General features: G+C 38.0%; 2 protein-coding genes across 13 annotated transcripts; one reads left to right on the top strand and one right to left on the bottom strand.

Annotated features, from left to right (window-relative positions):
- Window positions 1-305: 305 nt before the first annotated feature.
- On the top strand, window positions 306-9,719 carry LOC111245806 (uncharacterized). 11 transcript variants are annotated; one of them, XR_015322475.1, is made up of 6 exons: window positions 306-2,018; window positions 4,683-5,176; window positions 5,622-5,735; window positions 5,907-6,737; window positions 6,900-7,020; window positions 7,303-7,443. XR_015322475.1 is itself a non-coding variant. In XM_086981935.1 (6 exons), the coding sequence occupies exons 3-6, from the start codon at window positions 4,685-4,687 to the stop codon at window positions 7,534-7,536; spliced, it is 1,671 nt and encodes a 556-aa protein (XP_086838061.1). In that variant the 5' UTR covers window positions 306-2,018; window positions 2,687-2,760; window positions 4,683-4,684; the 3' UTR covers window positions 7,537-9,719. The 11 variants fall into 11 exon arrangements, 10 of the variants coding, with proteins under 10 accessions (XP_086838061.1, XP_086838059.1, XP_086838060.1 ...); XM_086981935.1 differs by lacking the exon at window positions 6,900-7,020 and adding an exon at window positions 2,687-2,760 and having other exon boundaries at window positions 7,303-9,719; XM_086981933.1 differs by lacking the exon at window positions 6,900-7,020 and adding an exon at window positions 2,503-2,760 and having other exon boundaries at window positions 7,303-9,719.
- Window positions 9,705-16,675, bottom strand: LOC111245807 (type 2 phosphatidylinositol 4,5-bisphosphate 4-phosphatase-like). Of its 2 annotated transcripts, XM_086981936.1 has the most exons (7): window positions 14,822-14,870; window positions 14,072-14,093; window positions 12,422-12,662; window positions 12,033-12,142; window positions 11,261-11,402; window positions 10,585-10,774; window positions 9,705-10,443 (listed from the first exon to the last, which is right to left on the bottom strand). In XM_086981936.1, the coding sequence occupies exons 1-7, from the start codon at window positions 14,853-14,855 to the stop codon at window positions 10,349-10,351; spliced, it is 834 nt and encodes a 277-aa protein (XP_086838062.1). In that variant the 5' UTR covers window positions 14,856-14,870; the 3' UTR covers window positions 9,705-10,348. The 2 variants fall into 2 exon arrangements, with proteins under 2 accessions (XP_086838062.1, XP_022650353.1); XM_022794618.2 differs by lacking the exons at window positions 14,072-14,093; window positions 14,822-14,870 and adding an exon at window positions 16,175-16,675.
- Between the last annotated feature and the right edge of the window lie 1,569 nt (window positions 16,676-18,244).

The following is an 18,244-nucleotide window of genomic DNA, read 5'->3' as shown; positions in this document are numbered from 1 at the left end:
AAACCCTCTAACTAGCCTCATAACGCCATATCGGTCTATGACAGGCATTTTGTGTTAACTATACACTTAAACATCTCGAAACGTGGTGCATAAGATATCAGATATGAACATGATAAAAGCAGCATCTGTCAATAGAATTTACTATAATAATAATCGATATCCATTGTTCAAATGCTAAACGAATAAGTTTATTTTAAACGAAGCGAAACTTCAAGAGAAAAATCGACTTCCACTTTCTCTAACAAAAAGGGCAAGTACGCTACTCACAGCCAAAGCAATATGGTATTATAGAAAAATAGAAGTGTTTGTTTACAGCGAAGCCATTCGAGCTTCAAAGTGACAGAATAACAGCTGGTCTCTTTCAGCAGACTACCTATTACATAATAAATGCCTTAATCAAATTGCATTAATTTTTTTTATCAACTTCTTCCTCCCCCGCCCCCCAAATTATTTTCTACTGTAACAGTGCTCCCGCATAAGCGCGTATCTACATGATGTTGACAAATTACGTTACGTTTACAGAGGAGGGTTACTGATAAACGACCTTTGACAACAGCGTACCTTGGATGATGTGAAAATTTCTAGCTCACTGTGCAACGCCCAAATCAAATCTTTGCGTGTTTTTTTTCATACCAGTCGTTATCTAGAAATGGCGTTAATGAAAAGCCATTTTACTTCAATGCAAGTGATCATTAGACGTAGGCACCTGGGATTTCTGGCAATCGCTACACATCGTGCTGCCTTGTGTCGTTGGCCCATCGCTAAAAGCTTAAAGTCCAACGCATTGTGCACACCAGACTTTATTGCTATATTATTCGTCTATTTTGAAATGACTCTAACGTACTAAACTCTTATCCTTAGGCCAAAATGCAGGCGCTTAAGGCTAAGTGTTGATTTTCCTTGAATGACGTAAATGTTTGTAAACGGCCCGACAATATCCTGCAGACCTCAGCCCTATCTTTATTCCGTCATAGCTTCAAACGAAACAACTTGAACTGAGGAACTTATCCTGCTGGATTCAGTTGATGTCGGGAGCGTCTTCTACTGCAATCGTACATGTCGGCTTAGTTAGCGCGCTCACCTGAACGCAACTAAATACGAAGTTTTCAAATAAATACATTTTAACATATCTATGCGGATTCGCTTGGTGTTTCCGTAGGCCATTTTCTTTAATCATCGAAACGTTTCACCGAACTTTTCAAAAAACAACTAATTTGTGCCTATTTTTACAGACAGAAGAAGCACTTCAAAATGACTATTCCCAATGCCACAGATAGTTTCTCCATACCATATTCGGTAGCAGCCATCATATGCTAAGCATTATACGACTACGTCCGATAGCCAACGTCCATAGAATGCAGATCTAAATTGACAGAAGGAGTCGATAAGCTGTTTTATTTTGCTGTAGTTACGCAAGAGGTTTGCTTTCCTATAGCTACACACATGGAAAACATGCTACCTCGCACTATCTCAAGGACGAAGTTTCTATATTGCAGATATAGTGAACGTCTCGCTAAATTGACGGAACACTCCTCTTTATTGTCGGAAGTCGCTAGTCGTTGCTGAAGCAGGACGCTGTCTACCCGTTTGTCGTTTTGACCATTGGACATTGAACTCTGCAGTGCCCCTGGCACAGCGTTTCTATTGTCGTTATATTTTGCTTGTGGCCGTCAGTTATTTGTGATATGTGGAGAGCCAAGAGCAGTAGGTAACGTCAGACGCTTCGTTGCGGCCTGGCTCTCTTCTACCATAGATCTGTAGCGTAATGTGCCCACTCGCATTGAGAGAACAAACCTACTGAAGAAGCGAGCCACCCGTTAACCGTAACGGTGGTCATTTGAGCAGGCAAACGGCAACGTTAAAAGTTAGCGGCAAAGATTTTCTCTCTTCAAGTGTATTGGGTTGCTCTTCCACGCCCAAAATTCTTTAACAACTTTGTTCTTTCGACAGCAAAATGTTGGATGGGGTTGTTTTGACCAAATTGACAGACATAGCGCAAAGACATAGAATGTGAATGGGTAAGTTCCATTAGTGAGGGGATTTAAGATGAATATGTTTTGAGATTAATTAACGATAGAGCAAAAGTAAAAACGGTTTGAATCTGATGCTGTGCTGCTGTTGAGAACTTGTTTAATAGCTGCTGCAGCAGCAACGGCAGCTACTAGCAACGTCAACAGAAAAAAAAAGCTGACAGATTGACGCATCGCTTATTACTTGATCGTCAGCTGCTGCTTGATGTGTGTGATGCGCAAGTGAATCCCAATGCGGTGGTAACGACTGCCGTATCAACTGTATGGCGCTTTTACGGTAGGTGCTTTTCTGAGATGACTGCGGTAAACCAAAATTAACTTGTCTGTTCTACCCGACAATATTAAACGCCATTGGTAGGTAGTCGTTCATTCTTGGTCTGGTTCCGGCAATCGCCTCGAAAGTGGACGCTACAGTATACTAATACAATAATATCGCTACTGCCATTGCCGGAACTCGAACACTGACAAAAAGAGCGCCGACCAACGATGCGATGACGGTGTGTGAGAGACTCTGCGAAGTAAGGACGAAAAAACTCATTTCGAGAGATTTAAATCCTGTGGAATAGTTTGTTTGTTGATGTAAAGACGTCTGCCTGTGTGTTGTAGCAATTTCGCTAACGCTTTCTACGAAACTGCAACCATGTTACTATTTTTAGCCCGAATAGGCAAATTGGAGAAGTACTATTAGTTCAAGTGCAAGGAAACGGCTTGTAAGGAGTCCATGGAGTTAGTAAGTTGATGATTAATAGTGGTTCGTAGAAGCCGATGAAACCTAATTGTAAAATTAGTTTACTTAAGAAGCTAGCAATACAACAAGCATGATAAGGGCTAGTATTATATTTGACTTTCTCTATTATAATAGTAATACTTATTATATTAAAATTGCTTCAAGGTACGACAACCGTCCACTGTGATCACAGTCCCCAATGCTCATGTGATAGTACGAAAAGTCTATAATGACAGTCGATATATGATGTCATGGTGAGATTTTACGTGGTGACCAAATGCGTTATAGATTACTACTCAGGGATATTTTGTGCCGGTACTGTAATTGTATCACTCTAGAGATGCAGTAGATCGTACTTGTGTGGTTATTGACGTCATGTTTGAGTTTCAAAGCTTGGATGATTTGGTCAGTTAATATGAATAATAGATTGAACGAGTCATGAGGCCATAAAACCAGATGCATACGTGTTTGATATTTACCGGCATTATTTGTGTGCGGCAGAGGAGGTTCGAAATGGCAAAGGTAATAGTATACAATTGAATTATTTTAATTTGTTCAGTATCGAATGTACTAATACTTTATCGCAGTTACAAAATTTTGTAGCTACGGTTACCAGCTTTGTTAAAACTTCGAGTATGATCACTACAATCATCAATAACACTATGTTCTGTGTTAATGGCTTATATTGGGATAGAAGAATCGTTTGTTTGTAGAAAGCAGTGAAGAAAATTATTTTTATTCGGGCTCAAATTAGACGATTTCGTGATGTCCACGGTGATAGATACAGGCACTTGTCGAATTTAAGACGCTTTAGTGATTTCAACACATCATGTCTAAAGGCAAAAGTGTTCATATCTTTCTGCTTCAATAAACGCTTTTTATAGTTTTTGCTGAATTATTACCCGGATAAATATCAAATGCAACAATATAAGAAGTACATATCTAAACAAATTCTAGCTGATATTGCGTACTGGGTATGCCATTGCAAAAAAGCATTTATATCAATCAACTTAAAAAAGCATCTTCAGTCAGCGTATGTAAAACCGACGTCGTACTCTATATACATGTAATTAAATGTCAGAAAATTAAAATAATTTTTTGGAATTATAGGCGTAAGTCGCGTGATCACCACCTTATCTAATGGGTCCTCCCAAATTTTGAACGTATTTGTATAGATAATTGCATTAACTGTAACCGATCCGATTTTGTGCCGCAATACATGAATAGAATTACGTGCATATAATCGTCCGAAGTTTTATTGCAGTTTCAGTGGCTTATAATAGTACGTGCAATAATGGGACGTTTCCGATTGGCCTTCATCACACAAGACATTAACTAATTATATAGCTTGTATTAAGAGGAATTTGCTGATAAATTAAATCTTGCTTGCGCGAATCTCTAACGGATCGTTTTGCATGTTTCCGTCAGCGCACTTCTTCTTTTCCGCTATTGAAAATCTTTCATAAATATGAATTTAGCTATGCGTGGTGTAATCTGTTTGACCTTTAATTTAGTTGTAAGTTTACGTATAGTTTTTTCATTTTTCTATGCTGAAATATGAAATAAACTCAAGTTATCACTTTTTTCGTCGATACATGCCCATAAATAAGCGTATCGCATATACCTGCTACCCAAGGGGTGGCTTTGTGCAAATCTGATTGCGTATAGCTTCAATAGGTTTTTTTAATTATCTTTGTTTGTAGAGTTCTATGTATGATGAACTGATGAACACGTTCCATGATTACTAGTTTATATGGATTTTATTTTTAAAAATTAATTAGGTCGTATGTGTGAACGTGTAGTCACCTGAACGGATGTCATTGTTTTAATGCGGTATATTTGAGGAGATTTCAAGCATACGTTTAATCTGGCTATAATCATACATAACGTAACATAGATCAATTGCTTTGCGGTACTTTATACAGTAATGGCGAAATATCGTAACGGGAGCCTGGTCGGTGCACGCATGCAACATAATACTAAAGGTACCATTACACCCACTTCACCCTTGGCTTCTGTTACCACCTGCAATTTGTTGTTTTCCTATCCATCGAGACTGACATGGTACTCATCAAAACGAAACGGTCCGTTAAATGCTGACTTAGGAGCGGAACTACAAAATCAAGCAGCCTCTTTGTTGCGTACTCCGCCGAAGTTTGGTAAAATTCCAAATTTTCCACCGAAGGCCTCTTCAACGCCAACAGGCGCTATTTTGAAACACCGTCGGCGGCAAAGCAGTGAAGTGGCTTTGTGCACTGCAAGTGGCTTACAAGTACTGTCACCGATCCGACCACCGGAACTTAAGAAATCGCGCTTAAATTTCGACAAGCATTACACCTTGATTGGGTATGAGCATAGAGCCAGTTCAACTAACGACATTCAACTGAATGGAGATGGTGTCCCATGCGGAGCGTCTCAGGTAAACAAGTCGCTTATGAAGTACATGGATGACATAGAACGTCTTAAAATGTTCATGAACCGTACCACTACAAGGTATAGGAAAAGTTTTTTTGTCTCTTTGCACATTATTGGTATTTCTACTTGGCCAAGCTAACTATTACCTGTAAATTGTTGTTCCCTTGTGTTTCAAAATTTCTTTGTAGAAATCAAGACTTCCATAAAATAGAAAATTATCGTATTTGCTACATCCTCGCAATTACTCGTTGACAGAGCGCTGGCTTTCTCGCTTTGTTGTATTCGCTTTTGATTCTATTGTAATAGTACGCAAATTGTTTATAAACTACGCAGGATGCTTATTTATTTCGGCATACATTTGTAGCAAATAACATCTCTTCATTTTCACGAACAAGCAAAAAATAAACGTGGCCTTAGCCGGCTTTTCCTAATCCGCTTACTCTTTGCAGGTCGTTTTAAAGGACTTTGCGGAAGCGGATCTTTTGGGTGAATTTCGTAACGACTCAAAATTGAATGGGCGCAACGAGGCAAGGGTTGTTCTAGTTCGACTCGAAGAATCTACGGTGAGCTCTATATCTCATCCCTTGCACACATCCTTCACAGAACACGTTGGAGCATTATCTTCACCATAAACAAAGGCGCCTCTAAGTAAACGGAGTCACCTTTTGAAAGCTCATTATTCTGGCTCATCTTTAATTAACTTGAATTTCATAAACATTTCTGTTTTTATTTAGAGTAAAAAGTCGTCTCTGGTACCCCAACGTCGTGATCTCCAAAGCAGAAAAAGGGCCGAAGTCGGATGGAGGAAAGCGAAAGTAAAGGAAGAATCCGTTGATACCTCGGAATTGATAACAACTAGTGTTAACGGAAAAGACTTGAATGCCACTAGAATTCAGTCTTGTCGACGAATGAAATTGCTGTTCTCACAAACGCGCGACATTAGTGGAGACGACAAGGAAATGCCGACAGCTCAGCGGAGGACAAAACAAATTAGGAAGGCTATGCGCTGCTCGAGACAAGCAAACGCCACTGCCCCGGATAAGAAACAGCTAGTAAAGCCAGAACGACATGAACAACTGCAAGAGGTCCAAGAAAACCAGAACAAGCCTTCAAGAGCAAGTAAAACGTTTTCTGTAACTGGCCCGCTGTTGCCAATCCGTAGAAAAACCGACCACAAACCACCGTTACCAGATGCGGTGGCGAATAGCGGTGTAGTGCATAGAACAGGTCAGACTCAGGATTTACGCTTACCATCGGAATCGAACGGTGAAGATTTTTCGAAACATAGTCTGCAGCGGACAATTCCGTTCATCAGGGAGCGCAATGAAACCCAACGCACTCAAAATCGATCAGGTCAAACCGTAACAGGAGCGCAAAAAGATAAAAATGACACATTAGTGAAAAACAACGGTGTTTTCAACTCTGGTACGCGTAACAACGTATCGTTGCTAAAGAGTTGCAGGGCTTCTCGGAAGCCACAATCAACGCCAAAAGCAGAAAAGACACAGACGCCAGCTACAGGTCTCACAAGACAGGCCCATGTTCGCCTCGTTGATATACTCCAGGTAAATTGGGGTTGTTTACTAGTTAGGGTAGTTTACACCATGGTTGATTTATTTCTTGCTTATTTGTTGAGAGGCTTTCTGCATGCGAATAGACGTACATATGGTCACAGGAAGGCACGTGTTTATGCCTGTAGCAAATAATCCGATTATTGTTCGTAAAAGACGTCAATTACAGGCATTATGGAGTATTAGACGAAAAACTGCAAAACAAGATTGAATGCTGCATGATTGATACTTTTGTTCTTCATCCGACTTTCTATACGGGTATATCGAGACGGAATGGGTACGTAAACTTGGTGGCTTGTAATAGCCAGCAAATCACCAGCTGTACGCGTCTCTCTACCGCGCTTATAACGGCAATGAAGTTTCACAGCGCTGCAGTCTGTGGAAAAGTTTTGATTTTTTCTAATGTATGGACCTTATCCATGTCGTTTGCATCATGTTTTGTCGCCATATTGAACATATATAAATAGAAAGACCGGCTTTGCAGATAGTCCATTGGGTATATTTGGCCTAGTTAAACATTTGTAGATAAAAAGCTATTTTTCTGTTGCATTTTTTATAGGTCCGTCCGAAGTCCGCACTTGTTTCAAAGACAAAACCTTCTTCAAAACCAGCTACGGCAAACAACTGTAAACCCACAAACAGTACGGTTGAGAAAAAAATCAAAAAAGAAGACGAAATCAACATGATTCGTCTACCGCTACAAATGCCAGCCGTTCCTCAACATGAGTTGAAGTACTGGACCAAATACGAGTTAAAACATGTCAGTGTGTCTGTTGTACGTCTGCCACTATAGCAAGAACGTGCAGTCAGACTTTACCGTATATCTCATTCTTCCGCGGGAAATTATTTTCTACGCTGCCGATGTAAATTTAATGTGAAGCTACGTTAAAGAACCTGCGTACAGGGAATGCGAGTCTACTAGACGTAGTTTAGTAAAAAAGAGCCGCACGCGGAAGCAAGTAGAGACTAGATTCTAACGAAATATTAAATGATCGAGTGCATACAGGTGAATGTCTACCTCGTCTCTGGATACTTACGAGTGATTGCTAGATGAATGTATGTGTATTTTTGTTATTTCCCGTACGAATATGGAAGCTTACGTGTAGACATTCGCCTGTCCTATAAATACTGGATAGTACACGTACACACACTACTGAAAAGTCGAACAGTTAAGGACAACTACTATCTCCTCATCGCTTTTTTCTGTAAAATGTATGCAGATGATCTTTTCCTGCTGTAGAAATGGTAGTCACATATATTGGAACGTGTTTAGGAACAAAGTTTGCTTCCGACGGGCGCGTCACATATGCCCTTAGCAACCTTTGTCTTTGTCGGATCATTATAAAGATGCCACTAATTTTTGTAAAAGCGCTGCTGTTTTATACCTGACCGCTGCGAGTGAGGGAGTGAAACGCGACATAATGAGTGTTTCAAGGGGCTTTTAAATAAGTTTCCAATATACCTGTAATTTGTAGGGAGCAAATTCGAAGCGTATATTTCTGAATAACTTGTACAACGGATAAGGTTACGTTTGTAAAGTTGAGTGAGAATGATTGCTTCAATTTAAACCTAAGGTCTGAAACATCCTTTTTTCAGGATCCTTTTCTTGTCATAACCGAAATACATAAGATGTTAGCAATTTTGTTGAGAAGAGCGAAATGCATTTTGGTGCGTCAGCTTTAGGTTCACAGAGTGTCTGTATCTCCCAGTAACCAACACGTGCTTACACCATCAAGCGTTCTCAAATCTTCTCTCTATTGTACTAATTTTCTCTATTGTACTTTTTTTTTTAAAAAGTGGACTCAGTTGTTTTATTTTTTTTGGCAGAGTTTCCAACAAAATTCCGCTGTGTATACAACGACCTTTCGGGACCCCTCGTCCTTTTTGGGGTTACCTAATTTTGCGACAGCCTATATCTTAACCTATAATTTTCGCAAGTTAGTTTTCCTTCCGAACAAAAACACTTCACTCAAATTAGCTTTTAAAGTACATTATACTGACTACTCTATATAGTTTTAGGTTACACGTTTTGCCTTTTCTAACATTAGTATACATGATATTATTAACTTAAAAGCCAAACTAGCGAACTCCTATAAGTATATTTATGGAACTTGATGGTTTTAAGCTGTGTATGACCTAAGTTGACTATTTTTATCTCCAATCTTAATGTTGGTTTAATTCAAATCTAAACCTGCCCGTAACCAAGTAAGTCGGTCAATCCCATGCATAACTACAAGCAGTTGGCGGTCAAAATCCATCAAATATGTCACCTGTCGTATCTGTGTAGAGATATGTATACTTATCTTCAGAACAAGCTCAACGAGAAATTCATTGATTAGATTCGATTAAACGCTACGTTAGAAAACATTGTTACATGGAGGCTTCAACTAAGTTATTCAACTAAGTGTTGGAGATAATGCAAACGATATCATAAGTCCACGTGCAATATTTAGTTACCTGCTAAACTTCCATTCAAAACTTTTTGTACATACATTTAATCCGCATTGATTAGTCAGAGGACTTATAGTGAAAAGCATACGATTCCAAATTTACTTGTAACGAACACAGTAATAGAGGTTTTGCTTAAACTATATAACTACGTGTATATATTGGAATGGACAGAGGAATCCACAGATATGAATAGGGGTTGGTAAAAAACGAAGTTAAAGCAACCCGTTACGAATATGTCACAGTATGTTCACAGAAAACAAACGGATAAAGCATAACAGTAACATCCTTACAATATACAATATACAAAAATACAAATTATTGTAAAGATGCTGCTAGCAACGTAATATATATGACGGTAAAGTGAGTACATAAAAGCTTCGTCGAGATCTACAAATAATTTATAATAAGTATCTCTCTTTTTAAGCTATGCAAGATACTCTATACTACGTCAGTAGTCGGACTATCTTAGCTGAAATTTATGTACGGTGAATAAATAAATACACAAGAATATAAACTGCTACTTTATGTGATAGGACCCTTCATTTGCAATAAATAGGAGTGCATCGCGAAAATAAATAATTTCTCATATGAATATGTGTGAACCGTGTAACCATGCTCTGTTGCCGCATCATAATTTTTAAATTCAAAACAAACAACAAGCAACGTGTTTTGGTCAATAAATGTTTTTCCTTCTGCTTCAACCTGGCCGATTACACCGTTTGCTTTCTGCCGCATTTGCGTTAATAAAGCCACACAAATTAACACCATTATTTCTTTTGCACTTGCCCGTTCGTTTGCGTTAAACGCAAAAATAACTGTTCTTATTACATTATCACGCTGTTGTGCAAGCTTTATGCTCCTTTCCTCCTTTCCTGATTATTATATTTACGTCTTATATTTTCACAAATGTACCACAAAGCCTTTGTCTAGCACTGTTAGATTGCTCCTAACATTATTCGTTACATACGGCTGCCGATTGTAAGCAAAACCTACATGTTACCAGTTAGATTCCACTAAGTTACTAGACACAATACAGTTTAAGGTTAATGTATGTGGTACGATACAGAGGAGCGAATATCGTACAATATCATTCGAAATTCATAGTGAAGTTATTCTTTTTTCTTTTTCGGTGTTCCACATTTCCTGTGATAATATCACACTGCAAAATTTGTTATTTGCAGAGTACTATGCCTCATACATAGATTCCATAGGCCCACCACGATTAATCCAGTAGCTGCAAGTAACAGAACTAAAATAAAGACAAAGGCAACGAAAAGCCGTTGAGAAAAAAAGTTTTTTAAATTATCTCTGGAGTGCAATTCTCTAGTTGTCATATTTATGCTATGCGTTATTGCTATGAAAAAATTAAATAGAAGAAATAATGACTTACTCGTATACATATACCAATAGCCTGCATTATGCCGCAACCCCATTGTTGTGGCCATAAAAGCTATACATATGACGATGCATGCTAAACCCAGCCCAGTATAACAGGCCGCTGAACGATGCCCCGATCCTTCTCCGATATGAGACTTTTTTCGGCAGAGGGGACACTGAAGCCTTTTTGCAGGCAATACACTCTATAAAAAGCACATAGTAGGCATAAAGACATAGAAGAACAAGTAAACAGTAACATCATTTGGTAAATTGCTATACGGTAGCTGATTTTCGTAAGCATACAGTTTTTGTATTTGAATAAAAAAAGCTTTATTTTATATTGGAGACACTACAATCGTAAATGCTCGAATTCTTGATCGAGTCTATCTATGAATCGACCATAAATTTATCACTGCAACCAACAGTTACAAAAAAAGCTAATTACGTATTATTTATGTCACATCACTGGGGTTAGTTATACACGTGTGTCACTTAGCTGAAATCGTTGATTGAATAGGTCGACTTCGCAACTATTCAAATTTGCGCTTACAAAAAAAAGAGTATGTTATCTTTTCATCAAATGAATAGCTGTTTACACAGTTCGAAAAATTATTATTGCTATTCTGCTGGCAGAATTTTATAAGACCTTCGCGAACTAGATGAAGCGTTCTGCCTGTCCATCAGTTTACCTGCACAAACGCGCCGTGGCAGTATCCACACACGATGCGGTACTGTGGTTCTTGATTATTTCTTTGTGTGGGCGTATTAAATGCCGATGCTGAAGTTCTGTCTCGAGCAGGCTTTCCAGTTTTAACATCAATTTCAAGTTTACTGAAAATTGTAACGAAATAGAGTTGATGAAAAGCTATTCCTTTCTGACCGAGTACTCTTGCCTCGAGCTAGAATGGCTATAGTAAATAACAGGTATTTAATTATTTTAATTCTCCTTGCGGCGCACCCGGTGGTGAAACAACTACTAAACGTCGAATTCACGAACCTGTTTACGACAGTTCAAACGATTAGGAAAAAACTGTTAGAAGGAGAAACTATTTTGGCACGTAATAGGGACAAAATGTTGGCATTGCATATATTTAAATTTTGATTTAGACGCGTGTATTCAAGATCTTATTGTGCGACAACACTCGGGCGTACTGACTGAAAATGGCAAGAAACTATCTTGAGATGAAATGTCGTCTCTTGCTAATTAAATTAGATGATACGTTTGATAATCAACTACATATAACAGGAATCCATTGATCTTAGTTACTTCTATCTCTGTTTTTTAAAACCTGTGAAATCCTCGAAACCTCGGTCCAACGAATATTCTATTATGCACGCCTCTGAGTATGTAACATTCTGAAAAGTCGATATTGCTTGATCTGCTTAATGATTAACATCACACACACGACAACAAAAGCAGAAGAGAATTGAAAAATATCAGTATTCTAATAGTTTTCATACCAGTTTTCTCTCGGACAAATGGTTTGCTTGCAATTAGTCCGCACGATGAGCAGACATTTACAGTCTGGACAGCGGAGATACCGTTTTCCCTTCTCAGGCTCACCTAATGCCTGGAAATTTTTAAATAACAGTAAATAATGATGATGATACATAGCCTGTCAAACTGCGACAAGCTGTCTAAGCCAGCAAAGTAAAAAAAATGCAGAGCTTATCAATATCGTCTGTACAAATGAGCGAACATGCCCAGGCCAATTTTATATACTACGGCACATAAATATTACAATTAATCTTTGCACTAATTTCTGCTTACATACAAAGTCCATGTATATTATTATTATTATTGCTATTATTCGAACTATGATGCAGCAGCTAGTGATATGCATACTTACAGTCGCTTCTTGGCAACGCGGACACATAATTACTTTTTTGCGCTCCGCTCCGGATCGATTAATAGGGTAGTTGCAAACTTCACACATAATGATATCTGACGTAGGGTCGGGAATACCCATTCCGGCTATTTCGTGCTGGATTTCGCTGTAGGATGGAGGAGCTGCCATAGGCGGTGCATCAAAAACTAGGGGATTGAGGGACGACTCCGCCCCTAGCAGTGGTTTCCATTCCTCCATTCGCCTAAAACGGAAAAAATTCAAATAGGACAGTTCCATGACGATACGAAGTCTCCTTTCTTTTTATTATTAGTTAATGATAATCTCATAAATACTGCAGGGTATTGACGAAATATTAATTTTTTCAAAATCGTTTTTCATCGACTTTTGTCACCTTTATTCTTAATCATAGTTATTATTGGTGATATGTGTAATTGAAAGTTGAATTGATATTTTTATTTTCAGGAATAGGGCGTCAATGTAAGGAAAGAGCAATGTTCTTTACTATATTATGCCATGACCAATGTGCAGATCTGTAGTTGAAAAACTTTGCTCAGTTGCACCCAGAGGATAACAGCGTAAGATAATTTCATAGCATAGTTCCGTAGATAAATTGTAGTCTTGTAATGACTTAGCGTGGAAGCATACGCATAATGCTATGTCAACACCTCAACAATCTAGCTAATGTATACGCTTAGGTTTTCTCTGCAGTTCTAAAATCAGCTCTGCTCGATTAAGTTCAGATACTTTTTGAATGTCTGAGGCTTCTATTCGATGTTTAACAACGACGAATGATACAATGGGAAGCAAACTTCATAGAATTCAAGGCATCTTAGGTGCTGATAGACTCCCTTCTATGTTTCGACTTTCACGTCCGGTATCGTACCGAAGCGCGCCTTCTTTGCGTGTTCTAGAACTTCGTACTTGATTAGCATTTATTTGATCTTGAGACACTCTAATAAAAAGGAAAAAACTAAGGGGCTTCACCTCTTACAAATAGATCTGGACAGTTTCTATTGTAAAGCATACGTTTAGTTTTTAGAAGTTTTGTAAAATCTAATACCATGTAATCTGTTTTGAGCCAGAATAGTGATTTCAAACGAGCATATCGTAATACATAGCGTAACTGCAGGTTTTCATTCTGTCTTTCATTGAAAATAATTCATACACCGATTCTGTTCTCTCTGAATGTATGGTCAGCAGATCCGTTACTGGCGACAACAGCCTTGTATTTGTCGATTCGAGAAAGTTACGCTACAATCCCTTGTTCCACAATTGCGCAGTCAATCGAACTGGCAAATAGTGTTGCATAGAAGGGCTGCAAACTGATGAAGAGCATCGAATTACATCTATGTATGGGTTTGTTCATTGACTTACTTGTTTCAATTTTGTTATCAAGAAAGATAACATCCAACATTCACTAGCCGACGGGAGACATCATTATTTAAAAACAGGGATTTCTTAGGATGAACTATATAGTATAAACGCCTCCCAGGTACAAAAATATACAACACTTTTGATGCACTCCGTTTTGCTAATGAAGAACATTATCTGACTATCAATTCAACGGCCAATACTTGAGTATAATTGATTATCACACACATGTATATCAAGAAACGAATGTTATTATCCGCCGAAAAATGCTATGCTCACCTATAGATTTTCACAACCCTTGCTTTACAAGTTTGGCGATAATATACATAGGTTATATATATATATATATATATATATATATATATATGCTGACTATTGTAGTGAGCTATGACTTATTGCGTAGTTTGCCGATAATTGCCAAAGGAATAAAGTCGATCAGTGATAGGCTATCCTTGTCCTTACTGTGCAGCTGTTCCAACTCGTTCTCGAAAAAACGAATGCTCATGAAAGATTTTTTTCGACCTTATTACTATTCTTCATCGCCGACTAACAAATACAATATTTTGATATCATTATTTACTTAAGCTTAACATGTTCATAAACACCATGCATTTCGGTGCTCTTCGATCCACTTATTTTCTTGGTCAATTTTTCTCTTCGCTCTACCTATTGGCAACTTGAGTACTTCACATAAAATGACACGTGCTCTGAGTTACAAAAAAGCAAAAATTTCTAGACAGGACGATGTATAGAGAAGTGATGCTACGCAGAAGAAGTTTCTGTTGCAGACGACAGATTCGATCAGGTATCCTATCAGGCTCCCACCAGTCATAGGCGTCAGCACTTTTAAGATTGTACAATGATTAGTAAGCTGAAGTGCACTTGATCCCAATTTACCAATTTGAATGAGCCCATTTGTATCGCCAATAAATTAATTGCATGTTTCGTATTCTCTATAGCTAATGAGACGTAAGATCCTGACGTGTTAAAGAGGGAAAAACAAGTCGAACTTTCTGTGGCCTTTCTTACATCCGTACTCGGCAGACGCATGCCATGTGTTCATTTTTTTTAACCTCGTTAATGAATACAAGCATATTTGATTTGCTATGATCGTGTTGCGTTCGAGGCAAATTTTCATTAGTCTTTCGAAAATATTCGGCACATTAATACTTCGTCAAACAGTTCAACAACGCTGGAAACAAATTTTACACAAAACAATCTAACAGGACGCTAGCCCACCACGTCGACTACGATCTGAAGCCTCTTAGTAGCGTCCAGTTTTGTTTATCATCTGTTCTTCTGTAACGCCGACTATAGCCGTGGCCGAGCCAGCAGACGTAAAATTCGCACTTGAAAGTGTATATATGTTAGCTTGATTGGGACACTGAGTTTTGCTATAAGAATGATTCATTGTTTACTTACTAAGGTGAAAAATTGCATTACTATGTTTCTACTAGTATTACTATGTTACTACTGAACTATGTACGACAATGCTCGTGGCTGCTTTTCAAACGTGTTGTGAAGACGGCAGCGCTGTTTCATCGTTTACGCAGCTTTATTAATGAGAACGAAGTGTACCTGATAATACTCCTGCCTCACTTCTCAGCGTCAAGACATAGGTTTAAATATAGGAACAGGCGTCCCCGTGATAGCGCAGTGGACAACGTGTTTACTTGCTAAACTTAGGGACGGTCTATGTCTCTGAGTTTCTTTTGTGTTAAATTTTACAGAGGTTCCTCAGGCTGCTTTATGGCTGCTAGCCCTTGACACAGAGCTTTCATGATACCTTCTTGCGTAACATGTTTACCGTCTCATCTTAGAGGCACGTTGTAGTCTACGTTCGAACCCAGGCGAAGACAAACTTCGTTTCGTGCTGGGAATCAGCCGACTAGCAGAACGCCAAACGGAGATACCGGAGGGAAAGCTCGAAATACAGAGAGCCCATAGAGACAATCAATCCAAATAGTTCAGTTTTTGGAGTTTTGTCCAGCGTTAGGCCACTTGTGAAATTCACTTGACAACTACGGAAATAATCCGACTTTGACCAAAGCCTTATTTTCGTTGTTAAATACGAACCTGCAAATGGGCTATAGAATCGAGTTAATCTATCTTACTACTTTCAACTTCGAAACTATATTCGATTTTTATGGGCTATTGATGATGCCATTATAATATTTTTGACATATATCGCTAATTCTCCTTGTTTTCTTTCTTTGAACTAAAGCAGCTCATATCGTTGCTATGCCCATTTAGATACTGGCAATCCGATTCCCCTTTTTTGCGCGAACAAAAATAACACAAAGTAACAAACCGCTCGGCCGACAATTATACTGCTCTTTCATTAAAATAATAAGTAGAAATTTGAAAAATGCTATTACTTACGGTTTTTGTCTTTTCGTCCTCATATTGACTCTTAATGGGGAGCTACGCAGTGAAAAATCTATTCACTCAAACAGTATATATTCCGCCGCGTATCCTTTAATTCTACTCGTTATGGAGGTCTCTGCCACGAACCGATCACAAGATGTAGTACAAATAGAATGTTTGCGACAGTAGTTGATCCTAATATTCATAGGCGCAATGTTGCGAACCGCAAAAGCACAACTAGCGCGATCGTCTGCAGTTGCCTGGCAATTACTTAGCAGCTTCCATATGAAAAAGGTTTACGTCGTGAACCGAGTTAGGATTTTCTTCAGTGCAAAATAAACGTTACCAGTTGCCACCTGATTTATTCTAAGAAATGACACTGTTGAGTGAGCGAAATAATATTACTGCAGTTGCTAGTTTATGTTATTATGGACGAGATTATTAAGTTCGCTTTAGCTCGCTTCGAAGCAAAACGGAGTGCCACAAACGAATCACAACAGAGCCACACGGACATTACTATTCTAGGAGCCTGGTAGGCGTAAATAACGCTCAAGGTAACAACGAGCAACATATTTGTATCAAAATAAATTGCAACGTTCAAATATATCTGGCCACTTTGCCTCTTCTTTTAACTATAAAAGACGCATATAGCACTGAAATGGTATGGAACATAATAATTGATACTTGCAAATCTATAAATATCTATATAAAAGTCCGTTAATTCTTGATCTGTCTTGCTCGTGGTATGTTGGCTTCCGGCACATTTTTACAATATGAATTCGGTGTTTTTTGATGTTGGCTGGTTGACCTGGTTTTCGGTGAACAGGGACGTATACGAGTCGAGTCAAAATGTCGCAACCGATAATCGGATAACCTATTGCTCCTTGAACTTCTTGAATGTCCAAAAGTTTTTTTTTTTTTTTTTTTATAACCAGTACTTTTAGCGTGTAATAGATACTTTACAATCATTTCATATGTCTTGGTTGACTCTATTCCTAAACAGTCATTAAAGTTTATGTACCTTCTATCTTTTTTCATTTATTTTTGTTAATAAGAAGTTACATACATGAAATGATAGGTCTCCATCAGCAGATTGGTGTTATTTCTAGGAATTCGCCTACTTTTATATTTCCGCTTGATGATAATTATTCATATATATCCTTTGGCGTTATTCCCTTAAAATAAATTAGGCTTTTTTTTCACAGGAATTCTACATTAGTCATCAATTCTAACTTTCTAATTAGCATTCACCAAAAAATTTGTTTAAAATGTACTTGGAAGCCGCTCGAGACGTATTTCAACCCTCTCTCTACATCGTATATGTGTGAACGGAACGTTTTGGCATTTTACTGAGTAATATATTTTTAAAAATACTCATTTTAGCTATAAAAATATCCGTTGCACTTTTAATCAGTTGGTCGAAATCTGTCGATTGCCATTAAGAAAGATCTCCTTACATGCATCAGCAGTCAAGCTTTGTTCCTTCAAACGGATCCGAAAACTGCAATTTGTGTACACTATAAATTGCATTAGACTCTACACATCTAAAGCTTTTCATTGGTATCAAAAATGTTTTTTGTATATTTTTTTTAGCGCCAACAAAGTAATACCTTACATAGAACAAATGTCTTTGATATTTTGGTATTTTTCTAATAAATATTTTCAGAGAATATTTAAAAATGTTATTTTTTGAAAACGCTCGCCATATTAATGGCTACAAACCTTTAATTAGCACTTATCGGAAATTCGCTCAGAGAACCGTTCGAAATCCGGAACAAGTTTCCACCCAATTGTCACATAAGGAGAACAGCATAAAGCCACATTCTGCTCTTATGATGTTCACGCCGAAGTACCCATTTTAGAGATAGAAAATGTATTATATGTGTCCCCAGCTCGTCGGAACTGGTCAATTCGTAGCAAAAAAAATCTGTGCCCTTCATAAAAGGCGAAAAAAAATATGTTTTCAGAGTTGAAACAGCATTTTTTCTTCAAAAATTCTTGCACAAAACACGAAAAAAAAATTTTAATTCGTCTTATCGTCAGACATCGCCAGCTATTAGTTGTAATAAACAAAATATGTTCCTG

Source organism: Varroa destructor, unplaced genomic scaffold (assembly GCF_002443255.2).
Source record: "Varroa destructor unplaced genomic scaffold, Vdes_3.0 BEIS01000002.1, whole genome shotgun sequence".
NCBI classification, from domain to species: Eukaryota; Metazoa; Arthropoda; class Arachnida; order Mesostigmata; family Varroidae; genus Varroa; species Varroa destructor.
Note: the sequence above shows the minus strand (reverse complement) of the source record. Positions and strands in the feature narration are given on the sequence as shown.